At 51.7% G+C, this 13,091-nt stretch overlaps 1 protein-coding gene across 1 annotated transcript in view; it reads right to left on the bottom strand.

The window, feature by feature from the left end:
* Positions 1–241: 241 nt before the first annotated feature.
* Positions 242–13,091, bottom strand: part of GRIK3 (glutamate ionotropic receptor kainate type subunit 3) — a 238,139-nt gene continuing 225,289 nt past the window's right edge. The window contains exons 14-16 of the mRNA XM_033227086.1: positions 9,761–9,983; positions 8,663–8,913; positions 242–6,719 (exon numbers count right to left, since the gene is read on the bottom strand). Of these exons, the coding sequence (XP_033082977.1) occupies positions 6,525–6,719; positions 8,663–8,913; positions 9,761–9,983 (669 nt within the window). The 3' untranslated portion in view covers positions 242–6,524. The remainder of the gene's footprint in view (positions 6,720–8,662; positions 8,914–9,760; positions 9,984–13,091) is intronic.

Raw genomic sequence — 13,091 nt, 5'->3', positions numbered from 1 at the left:
GATGAGTTGGGGAGGGGTGTTGCCAAGGGAAGGGAAGACAGAGGTCAGACAGTCCCAAGGACAGACCCTACATCCTCAATGTCTGAACCAGGAGCCTGGCCGGAGCCACCCGCCTGCGGGGCACCAGTGTCTCTTGCCTGGGACACAGTCATCCCTGCGGGAAGATGACAAAAGTTCATCGTCCAGCACCTTCTGGTTCTAAGGAGAGAAGAGAAACAGAAAACACATCTCAAGGGAGCCCTGTTTTCTAGAAACATTTTATTTAAAATTTAAAACCATATTACTTCATACAGCAAACTGTGCACTTTGATATATCACAGTGTCTTAAAAAGGAAAATAATCGGATTTGTTTGGAAATTTATTTACATCAGCCTAGAATGATTGGCAAGTAACACAGTTACTATGAAACCCAAATTGTTACAAAATGTTTACAAAAAACTATATTCATAGAAATTCTGCATGTCCACAAAGGGCATCCCCTGAATGGCCCAGAGACCAGTGTATGGGAACCATGTTGAGTGGGAGTGGGGGGCTTCCAGGCACTCTGGTCTGGGTGGTGGGACAAGTCTAGGGTCTCAGAGGCCCATGGTGCTGCCTGGACGCTCAGCCCAGAGCCTGGGAACTGAGGCCCCTACCATGGGAGGCTCAACCAGGAAGTCGGCCCAGGCAGAGATGGGATGGGGGGGCTTGACGCACAGTGGTAAGAGGGCCCATGATTCCTATGGAACCAAGACGGGATGCTCCTCATGCGGCTGGAGTCAGGCGTGCTTGGTCAGGGCCCCAGAGGCAGACCCAGAGTTCAGTGCAGACCAGCCTGATGCCTGAGGCTGAAGCTGGGGCAGGCTGCTGACTGCACGGAAGCTCACTTCAGATATTTCCTCCCCTGCATGCTCCAGAGATGCTCAGACCTGCAAAAGAGGCTAAAGGAAAGGAACTGCAGAGAACAGACCGATCTGGGTGAGCCAGGGACAGAGGTGTGCAGCCTCCTGGGGAGGGGGCACTCTGCCAGCTGCCCTGCCAGGATGCTGCAGGGGAGAGAAGGGCAGACAGATGGAGTCTGGGCCGTGCTAGGTTAGGAGCTACCTTCTTGCCTCTCATCTTTCACCTCTCTGGCTCTGAGGTCACTCCCTGGCAGCTGCTCTCTGGGTCAAATGGGGCTGGGGAGGTTGTCTGAGGCGAGGCAAACCCTTGGCTGGCATTTGACTGAATCTATGGCTGCTTCTTCATGTCTGGAGGCCTCAGAGTTTCGATTCATAAAATGGAGACAATTTGGGAGGTGATGTGAGGTCCACTGTCCTAGAAGGCAGGAGGACAGGATCAATAACAGGGGCATGGGAACACTGTATCGGCATGCTGGCCATGCCCTGGGGGCATTCTCTTTAACAGGTGCTTTCCCTAGCTGTGAGCTGTGTTGTGTGCAAGTTGTGACTGCTTCTGCATGTGGGTGAGAACCAGAGGCAGATGTTTTTGCTGCCGAGACTAGCCCCACCTTCTAAGGTATCCTGGGTGGAGCCTGAAACCTACCTGCGATTCTGCAGGCAGGTGTGAGAACGGGCCTGGGGAGTGGTCTGCTCTTTCCCATCCCTTCTGCTCCTGATGAATTGCCCCGGAACTAGAATGTAATATTGGCACAGGGGCTGAGTACTAGCATGACATTGCTTCTCAGACACACCCAGCTGTCCTGCCTCAGACAGGCTTGGATGGAGATGAGGTCCGTTGGCCAATCCTGCCCCTCCCACAGGAGGCCCTGGAGGTGCAGGACTCACCTGGCAGCACCATGTAGCTCTGCCTTCTTCTTCAGGGTCTGCAGCTCTGATGTGTGGAGGGCCTTCCTCACCCCAAGGGGCTCTCTGAGACCTCTGTCCCAGACTTTGCTGCTGCAGCCCCCATCTCTCACCTGGTCCCCACCCATGCTGGCTGGGTTATGTACACTCTGTGTGCAGACGTGCAAGAAAGGGTTGTATACACATGGGCTACAGGTCATATATACACTGTGCATATATATATATATATACAGTATATATATACATTTTACATTCATATATATATTGTACAGAACGTTAACCTTCTACCTAAAAGTTTTGTGACTTCATGTACGACCTCAGCTCGGAAATTTTAACTCCAGGGCAAACTCAGGACTGAAGGGAGGGCTAGATTTAAACTGCCATGGGGACAGAGGGCACGGCCCTTCCATGGCGGCCAGCAGCAGGGCCCCTTCCAGATGTGTCCACCTGACCTGCAACTTCCAGATGTGTCTAATCCAGAGACCTGCCCACAGAGTTGGGCTTATTTCTTGTATCCGTCCATGGGGCTGGGCCCATCCCAGATGACAAGTCCGTGCAGCTGTTTGTTCAAACCTCTAGCCCCTTTGCCGATGGGTATCCACACAGGAACATTCCAGATGTGAGCCACAGAGGCCAGCCTACTTTCAGATGTTTGTGCATGTAGCTGGGAGTGGGTCAGGGAGGGACCAACTTCAAGCTGAGTGATGAAGTGGAAGCTGTGACCCACCACTCAGACCCACTATCCCTGGAAAAGTAGGCAGAAAGGGAGCTTTTGATTGTTCTTGGTGAGCGCACACCTGGTGGAGAAGGAGCAGCTTCTAACCCGTTTGGCCCTTTCCCCTGGCCTGGGCCGGGATTCCCATTTACCAGGGCCTGGGGCATGGCAGGGATTGGGGGTGGAGCCAGATTGTGCTTCCAGCTTAGACAAAGTCTTGGCTGTGAGGAGGGGGTGGCCCTCTTACCCCTCAGACACTCAAAGTCCAGCATATTGGCCAAGGTGGCATCTCCCCTCTCGAGAGACTCTTGCAGCATGGGGCCACCTGAACATTGACAACGCTCTCAGGATTTTCTTCTGTCCAGAGCAGAGAAACCAGCAGCAGGACACGTGGAGGGTGATCGGGAGGGCTCACTGTCCTTAAGCCCCAGGGCCTCAGCAGGGGTGGTGGGGTGGGTGTCTTCTTACCACTGCCCCTCAACTTGGCCAGCTTGAGCAGGTGGAGAGGAGGCACTGGCATTTGGGGATGAGGTGGGGACATTCTTCTGTTCAGGGCTGGCATGTGGCACCATGTAGGGGCAGTCCAGTATCTACTCAGGCAGGTTCCATCTTCTGCTCCATCCAAATAAGTTTTCATGTTTCCCATCACCTCTCAGTGCCTGTGTGTGCAGACACACTACACGTGCATACACACACATACACACACACGTATGCACCTGCCCCAGCTCAGCTCCATGCCCACTGGCAGGACAGACCTAAACTTAAAAAAGCACAAGATCTGCCTCACTGGAAACACCTTCCTACTCCATTCCCCTCACAGATGTAGCATCACTTTCAGTCCCCCGGGAGAGACAGAGCTCATGCTTGGGCTGCAGTGGTCCCCACTGCACTTTTAATACTAGGCTGGTCTGTAGGACAAACGCAGGACATTGACCAGAAGTCAAATATCAGCCACACCGACAACACCTGAACCTCAGGACGCCAGGCTTGCATGGGAGAGGAAATGAGGCAGCGTGCTCTCCTGCTTCCACACAGGAGTCTAAAGACCAGTCGTACCTTTTGGGGGATTTCTCTAATTGAATTGTGCCTCTATTTATCCACTATTCTTTGTTCCTTTTATAAAAATTCCTACCACTTCTTCCTCCTGTCACAATCCACATATATGCATAGCCTCAGAAGACCATGCTCATGTAGCATCACGCACACAACACATGTGTGAGACAAGAGCAAGAATGAGGCACGTGCTATGAAACTGTACTGGACAAAATAAGACGGTGGTTAATGATTGTGTTTGCTGACAGCAAATTAGCAAATACCTTCATTAGAATCCTGTTACCCGGGAATTACAAAAAAAAAGTTTTCCCTGCAAACAGGACATGATGTCTACAGCAAAGGCATCAGCAGCATGAGCCCCTGAAGGGTTGCGCCCCCATCTCCTGGCAAGTGTGCCCATGCAACCTTGGTGACTCTCTGTGACAATTGATCTCTCTCATGACAGAAGTGCAAACAGACCCTGGTGCCTGGCCTTCCTGATTGTCTGTCTCTGCTTCCACTGTGACCTGGAACATATGTGTGTGTCCTGCATACACTCGGAAACTTCAACTACACATGACTTCTTGTCTACAGCACGCATTGACCCACGTCACACAACTCTCCCTGTACACGTGTGCACATGCACTCGCACACGGACCCCTTAGTGACATGGTTTCTCATTTTACGCATATTTGGCTAGCTGCAGGTATGATCCTGTCCTCCATCCTATGCCATTCAGTGTACATATGCACACATACACACCAGCATGCACACACGTGTGCATGCATGCTTACATATGCATACTCACCAGGGCCCCATCATGACATGGCTTCTCCTGTTTTTACATATATGGGGCCTTGCTGCTCACCCAGATTGTCTCCCTCATCCCCAACTCACTCAGATACACATACACACGCATATGCACACATCAGATCCCCAAGGATTCACCTATTATTGCATGGCCTGGACTATGTTGTATGTCCAGATCTGTCCTGTGCCCCAGCCCCTGAAGTTCACACATACAAACACAAAGACACAGACACACATGCACACGCCCTCAGTACCCTGAAGCTTATGACAGCATGGCTTTTCCTAATATTACATGCATGGGGCTTTGGTGTATGTCTAGCCCTCCTCTCCCTCGTTCAATGTACATAGCCAGCCAGAACTGCTGGGATTTTGGGAACCCGCTGGTTTGGCCCTGCAGTTCACAGTCTGCAAGAGGGACAGTGTTTATCACATGAGCCCATTGTGGTCTCCTGCTTTGCTAGAGATTACCCTTCACCCAGATGAGAAAGCCCTTGAGATCCAAATGTAGCTCTTCCCTAACTGGGCTTCCTAAGCAGCACGGGACAGAGGTGGGAGTGGAGTGGCTGGTGTGCCCCAGTTCTCATCCAGAATCCCCAGAACCTCCCTGCACTGTTCAAACCCTGCTCTCCATCCTTGGCCATGGCAAACCTGCTGGCCCATCGTGTTCTCTTTAAGGACACTTTGTTCCTAATCCTTTATGTCTCATTCTTTTCCAAGACTCTTAAGGTCACAGACCTCTAGAGCATTTGTCACAGCAAGCTGGAACTCATAGATCATCTGGTCCACCCCCTGGCTGGTCCCCAACCTGCTGCTACTTCTCTGCTGTCTTCCCCAAGCCCCACAAGGTCACAGTTGCTCTGGACAACAGACAAGGGGCCAGGATGGCCTCGTGTCTCTGTGTGGGGTCTTTGGTTAATTCTCCAGGAGGCAGCTTCTTCCTCCCCACCCTTGGGGCCTCTGCCAGCTATGATATTATGTCCCTGGAAACTTTCTTTTTCTGGGGAGCATCTCTACATTTGGTAAGTCTAGGAGACCAGAAGCTCTTTTGGTCCCTTCTGATTTCCCCCACCTAGCCCCAAGTTAGCCTGTGTAGTAGGACACTGACTCCTTTTTGAGGAGGGGCAACTTGACTTTCACTTCAATCAACTCTTTTCTTTCAAAAAGACAGAGGGAGGCCAAGGTCAACCAGCTAGGAATGGGGAGTTGTTGATGAGAAGATGGCAAAGAGCCCAGGTTTCCAAATGCGAACAGGGTTTAGATAACAACTTGCTAACCAGGAAGGTGAGATCCATTGGCACAAGAGCCGGTGGGACTTCCGTGGAATCTGCTTTTCCTCTGCTGGGCTTCAAATATTGGCTGAGTCTTTGGGCATCTTTTGTTAGAGATTCAGGGGGTCTTCTCTCCTCTGGCCAGAAAGCCGAGAAGAATTTTCTGTGGCCACTCCCCCACTTATATTCTTAGAGACCTCCTAGAGGATTAGGAACCACTGGGTCATTGTCCATAAGAATCCAAAATGGCGACCTCTGTTTGTGCATTCTCTTCTCTCCCATACCCCAAGCTCCTCTTTTCCCCTGTGTGACTCTGTCTTCAACGCTGCCAAAACAGGGGCTGCCAGGGGTGGCGCCAAGTCCAGAAGATCAGGACCATGTGAACAGCCCCAGAGGGATGAAGTCTTCCTTCTGCCCAGGCATATGGGATGGGCATCCCTCATCATGAACTCCCATTGGCAGCCATGTTGGAACTTCCTTAAGGTGCCAAAGGCTTGTGTCTCTGGCCTCATGGTCAACTGATGGAGGCCTGGGCTCTTGGGGAAGAAATGGTAACGTAAGAGATGTCTTCCATTTTCTGTGGCCTCTGCAGGGCCATGGCAGAAACTTCTGACTCTGGAGGAGAGTTGAGGGGCGGGTGAGTTTGGCCTGAGAGAGGCATGTGCTTCCTTTGGCCTTGGCTATCTCGGCTGGCAGCTTTAGAAACCCACAGAAGATCTGAGGAGGATGATGCCCAAGCAGCTGGCCTGAGAGCCTGCTGGGTTCCTGGCAGGTAAGGGCAGGAGGCTTCTGGCCCAACAGGCAGGTGGCAGCTCTGGTCCCCAAGCCCAGTGTGAGGACAGGGGACGTTCCTTCCAATCTCCTTTGCTTTCCTCTGCCCAGCCCCCAGGCCTGTGGTCCCCACCCCAGCTGTGCCTAGGGGAACACAGGGGCTAAGGATGTGCTGCAGGCCATGCTGTCCTTGCCGGGAAGCCGGCGGTCATTGAATGTGTGCATGTTGATGACGGCATCAGTCTTGACCATCATGGGAGGCTGCGGCTTGTGCTTGACTCGACGTTGGCAGGTGAGGGAGAAACGGATCTCATCAGCCACGGTGCTGCAGAAGGAACGCTGCAGAAGGGTGGAGGAGAGGGGTCGGAAAAGGGGCACAGAGTGATGCCCGGCCCTGTAACTCCAGCCAGTTCTGCCCCTTCCTCCCAGAGTCTGTGCTAAGGCTACCCGTCTTTCTCATACCTTCACCCCACCCATCCCTCTGCCACCTGTAGGATAACTAGTTTGTGCAGCAGTCTACAAAACCTGACATTCTTATTTGGAGACTAAGGTAGGTGGGGCATCATCTTAACCTCATTTATACATGAGCAAACTGAGGTTCTAAATGGCATGCACATTAACATCTGAGGAGCTCTGGTTTACCTGTGCCGTTTTTCTTCACTGGACTCAGAGGGCAGGAATCAGCCAGTTTCATCCCCATGAGCCCAACTCCCGAGCCCTGACCAAAGCACTAGCTTTGGCCCAGGGTCAGGACTGAAGAAACATTTGACAAATGAATGGATAAACTTTCTCCTGGAAGGGCTCCAACTAAGGAGAAGAATCAGTATCTTCTCACTCAGGGAAGTCTAGCACATGTTTCTTGAGGTGGGAAACTGGGAGGCAGGTCCCTGTAGGGCTGTTGGGTGTCAGTGACCTCCTTCTGGCCTAGGTTCCTGCACATAGCCAAGAGGGACAGCAGGAGCGCAGCATTTCCTACAGGTATCTGATGATGGTGGCTTCCAGAGGTTGTCCTGCAGCTTGCATGGAAGGCAGTGGGGGCTGTTGATATCTCAACTTACCCAGTGAGGCCAGGGCACTAGCACCAGGTCACTTGTGTGCAGGGGATCAACAGAGAACCATTCTCTGTTCTTAGACATTTAGGTGTTTACCCCTCCCTCCCATCTTTTCATGTTATAATTTACACTTCAGCAAATTTCCTTGTAAATAAAACCGTGTCTATCTTTGACCACTTACACATGGTACATTTCTAAAAGTGGAAATTGATAGGCCAAAATGTATGGATACTGTGGAAGACTCAACATACCATGAAGTTGCCTTCCAGAAAAGTACCTGCATAGACTTCCCTCAGCAATGCTGGACAGTGTCCCTTCCCTTCCACCCTTGCAAATTCCAGCATCGAGTATTATCTTTTCCCCTCCACTTTGTTGACTAAGGCTTGCTGGTTATAGAGGATTCTATTTTGTTTTTTACGGATATGTAAGTTGCTTGTTTATAATGGGCACCTCTATATATAATTTAACTGCAATCTCCTTGAACTTCTCTGTGAGTTGTGCTTCCCCCAGCCCAGCGGCCCTCAACTCAGGCACACATTTAAATCACCCTGCAGGCTTTTGTGAAAGCACAATGCTGGCTACACCACAGACCAATTAAAACAGAGAGTCTCTGGGAGTGAGTCCAGAGCATTAGCACTTGAAAACTTTCTCCCTGTGATTCTAATTTGCTACTGGGACCCAGAACTAGTGCCCAACCATGCTTGAATTAATCAGAAGGCTTGAGCCTAGTTCTACTGTCTATATGCTTGGGCCAACCCTGTTAACTTTTCCTTTTTAAACTTTTGATTATGGAAATTTCCAAATATATGCAAAGGTAGAGAGAACGGTATAATGAACCACTATGCAACCATCTCCCACGTTCAACAATTACCCTGGAGGGTTTTATGCAGGAAAAAGATATGGTTTGAATTAAGTTTTAAACAAGGCACCGGTTGCTGTGTGAATTGTGGATGGTGCTAGGGAACCATGGAGGCTGGAAGGCCAGTTTGAAGGCTGCGGCGTAATCCAGGCAGGAGGTGATGGGGCTTGGCCTGGGGTGGGGCAACAGCGATGGAAAAAAGTGCTAGGTCAGGACAGAGGTAGAGTGGCAGGGCTTACTGGCCCACTGGATACAGGGTGAGCTGTTGTCAGGTTGAGATGAGACACCACTGTGTGCCTGGCACATAGAGGGGTGAAGTCAGCGTGAATCTCCTTCCCCGTCCTATGCAGGCTCCAAGCTCTAAGGCTTACCTGCTCTCTCTCTGCTGTTTTGCGGAGCTTGTACACAAACTCGCCCACAGCCACCAGCACAGAGAGGACCAGCCCAGCGGCCAGGACAATGAAGATGCCCCCGATCTTCTGGATCCCCAGGGCGCTGGCCTCTTTGTTTTCCTCCTCAGGGCACCCGCTGCCCCGCCACCATTTCTCCTTCATGATGTGCAGCTTGTCCTCCTCCTGAAGCTGCAGGATGGCGATGGTGATCTTGTCCCGGTATGGGGAGCCTGAGCAGGGAGAAGGGACCCCTAGTCATCAGTGGCGTGTGGCCCATGCTGTGTTTGGCCCTGCCAACACCCTGGTCAGGCCACCACCACTAGCCCTCTGGATCAGCTCTTAAAAGGGGGGCCCTATCCCTGTGAGTCCTCTTTAAATCAACACATGGTATCTGGGTGGGTGGAAATGTCCTGTTTGAGCAGGGAGGTTGTACCCATTGTGTATCAGTCCCTGTGGGCTCCCTGAAGGCCCAGTGCCCCTGAGCTACATCAGCAGGGGCAGGAGAGGGAAGGCAGGAACGGCCTCTGGGAACTGTCCCTGAACCTTGTGTCTGTCCCAGCTCTCATTGCTTAGGTCAGGGCCACCCTCAAAAGGCATGCAGCTCCATCCCTCTACTTCTGGGCTGAGAAAATGTCACCTATGTCCGGGCGCGGTGGCTCACACCTGTAATTCCAGCACTTCGGGAGGCCAAGGCGGGCAGATCACCTGAGGTTGGGAGATCAAGACCAGCCTGACCAACATGGAGAAATCCCGTCTCTACTAAAAATACAAAATTAGCCAGGCATGGTGACGCATGCCTGTAATCCCAGATACTCGGGAGGCTGAGGCAGGAGAATCACTTGAACCTGGGAGGCGGAGGTTGCAATGAACCGAGGTCATGCCACTGTACTCCAGCCTGGGCAACAAGAGTGAAACTCCGCCTTAAAAAAAACAAAAGAAAAGAAAAGGGAGAAGAAGAAAATGTCACCTTTATCAGCCCCATGGAATGAGCTGCGAGAGGGAGCATGAGTGGACACGAGGGTGGAGCCCTTCCTCTGCCCACACCCCTGCCCCTCCCACACGCAGCCCCTTGCTCACCCATGGGCGTGCCGATGCCGTAGCCCTTGGAGTCAATGAGGCCCCCGATCTGGGTGAGGTTGCAGTTCCTCTGTGTGACATACTCGATGGTGGTGGACTCCATGAGCAGCGCGTAGTCGGCCGTCAGGGCCCTCTGGATGCCCTCCTCGTTGTTCTTTACCAGCGCCGAGGGCTTGCTGCTCATGAAGGCCCACATCTTCTCGAAGGTGGAGATCTTGGATTTCTGGGCCGCGAGGGAAGGGGTGATGCACACACTGTTACTAAGCACATCAGGGACCAAGCACCGCATATCCTGCTCAACGGGGCTGGGGCCTTGAACTCGGTCTACAGTCTTCAGAGAAAGCGAGTACTACACAGTGCTCCGATATAGAAATGGAGGCCCTGGGAGCAAAGGTCCCCAAACACACAGCTGGTGAGGGATAAAGCAGAAATGCAGACTCAGGCCTGCTTCCTGGAAACCCTGACCATGGCACGAGTGGTCTTCAAACTGACTTTAAACATGGATTTTCTTTCTCTAAAATGTATTAAAAGTTAGCACATTCAGGCTTTGTTCTAAGTGCTCTACCTGCATTAACTCGTTGATTCTTCACAGCGATCACAGGAGGCAGGTACTATCCTGAGCTCCATTTTATAGATAAAAAGATTGAGGCACAGCTAAGTCACTTGCCTAAGTTTACCCAGGCACTAAGTAGCAAAGTCAGGCTTCAAACTCAGGCCATCTGGCTCCAGAGTCCTAACCCTAACCCCTCAGCTGCCCTGCCTCACAGAAACCACTGTGAGGGTGGAGGGAGAGAGACGGCTGCTCATTGGGGCAAAGATGAGTGGGTCCTGGGCCTCCCCTTTCGCTTCTACCAATGGAGGCCTCTTTTATGTCCTGTTTCAGGGGAAGATTTTGCCTCAAACATGTTCTACTTCATGACTGTGAGGAAGGAACAGGGTGCAAATTGCAGAGGGGGAAAAAAGTAAGGGCAGTCAGAGGAGGTGGTCTGCAAGCCCCCTTTAGCTGCATCAGCACTCAGGGCTGTAGGGTCCTGGGCTGGACACTGTTGCATGAGCAAAGCAGAATCCCTAAGACCAGGTCCAGGGGTAGGATGCTATGCCTGCCCTGGGAAGACACAGAGAGGTTACTGGGGCCAGGAGAGAGGAGGGCAAGGGCTGAGTGTCCCTTGCTGCCTGGGGAGACTGCAGACCAGGGTGCATGGCATTCATGAGATTTCTTGGGAATTTAGTGCTTTGCCAACTGCCTGCTCCCAGCAGAGATCAGCCCTGCCCTGGCTGATCTCAGGGGAACAGGTGGCTCTGCAGCCCCACTGAGCTCGGCTGGTTCCAAGTCTAGCTGTGCCTGTCTGTGATGTCAGCCTGTCTGACTGGCACCTGGCCCAGTTCCAGTGTGCCTGATGGCATGGGTGCACTTGAAAAGGCTGGCGCAGGACTGGGGCATGGGCAGGGGGATGGGGAAGAAGCCGTGCCCGCTGGGAGGGGGCTGCGGAGCCTGGGAGGAAAGTGTACTTTCTATTCTCCGGGTGCTTCCTAGCTCTGGCAAGGGCTGTCCCCTCCTAAACTGGCTTCTAGAGACTCCAACATGCCCTGAGGAAGAGCAGTAGGAACAGGAAGGGGCCCCAAAGCCACAGGCAGGACCCCTTGGAATTACATCTGAGCACCGTTATCAGCTGAGTGCCAGTGATGCCTCCTTTGGGCACAGGGCTGGGGGCACCTTCACAGATAAGCAGTCACTCCCCAACCTACAAATTTACCTGCCCCAAAGCCAAAGGCATGAAAGGGCCCAGATGCCTGCAGCTCTCACTGGCCTCTCCCAGCCCCTCCTGGTCCTCAGCCTGCCCTTCTTTCAGCCATTGCTGCTCTCCAGCTACTCCAGCTCCGCAGGACTCTCTTACCTCTGCAATCCCTGCCTCCAAGCCTTTTGTGCTCTCTGCTCTCCCACCTCCCCAGCTATTCTTCCACCTCAGCGCTTCCTGTGGCCCAGGTTGTGCCCCACTCAATATTCTTGCCCTTAAAAATCTTCCTGATGTTCAGCTCTTCCACCTCCCCAGTTGTTTCTTATTTTCTGGAAAATTTCCAATAAGCAGATTCTTCTACCTCCAATTTCTTTTACTCCCTCTGTTCCTTTCTCACTCTTCTACGCCATCTCCCTAGACTCTCCTGTTGGAGAAAGCTCCTAGTGATCCCCATCTCTGGTATTCATACCTTTGTGTAATCCCCTCTTCTTGAATGTGGGCTGACACTAGTGACTTGCTTTTAACTCCCCACAAAAGTGATGGGATGTCATGTCCAAAATTAGGTTACAAGAGACTGTGACTGGTACTCTCTCTGGCTCATCTCACTCTGATGGAAGCTGGCTGCCATGTTGTGAGTTGCCCTATGGAGAGGTTCCCAGGGCAAGAAACAGAGGGCAGCCTCTGGCCAGCTATCAGTGAAAAACTGAAGCCTTTAGTTCAGTCACCTGGGAGGAGCTGAGTCCTGCCAACAAACATGCAGTGAGCTTGGAAAACATGCCTTAAAATAACTGTAGCATTAGCCAACACCTTGACTACAGCCCCATGAGGGACCCTGAGCCAGAGGACTCAGCGAAACTGCCTGGATTCCTGACCTACAAGCTGTGAGACAGCAAATGTTCTTTTAAAACATGAAGTTTCAGGTAATTTGTTATGCAGCAATAGATAACTTATACACCCTCTCAACCACATACCCACATAAGCGACTTCTGCTCCCAGTATAGTTGCTTTTCCAAATAATCATCAATTCCAACTATTCCTGTAATCAAAGTATCCTAGTCCAGTCATCCCTGCTTTGCCAGATACACATGTTCCTGATACTCTACCATCCTGGTTATTGGAACCTAAATACTTTTCTCCCTCCAGTGATTGCAGCTCTTCAGCATCCTTGTCTCTTCTGCTTTCCCAATTCTCCCTCTTCTACTAGAGGTGAGAACCAAAGGTAGATGAAGCAATTAGACCTCCTAATGTATCTGCCCATCCAATCTATCCTTCCATCCACCCGTCAACCCATCCATTCACCCATCGATCCATCCATCCATCCATCCACCCACCTACCCATCCACGCACCCATCATCCATCCATCCAACCACTCACCCACCCATCCACTAACTTATCTGATCATGCTACCATCCACACACCATCTACACACTAGTTAATTCAACTACTCTGACTATCCACCCATTACTTATCTATCCATCCATTTAACCATCTATCCAACCATCTATCTATCCATCCATCCATCTGTTCTCTTACCTACCTATCCATCCCCCAATCATCCATCCCTTTCTCCTCCTCACCCATCTTACCCACCCACT

This window comes from Trachypithecus francoisi, unplaced genomic scaffold (assembly GCF_009764315.1).
Source record: "Trachypithecus francoisi isolate TF-2019V2 unplaced genomic scaffold, Tfra_2.0 Lachesis_group12, whole genome shotgun sequence".
NCBI lineage: Eukaryota > Metazoa > Chordata > Mammalia > Primates > Cercopithecidae > Trachypithecus > Trachypithecus francoisi.
The sequence above is the reverse complement of the archived record's forward strand: the minus strand, read 5'-3'. Positions and strand labels throughout refer to the sequence as shown.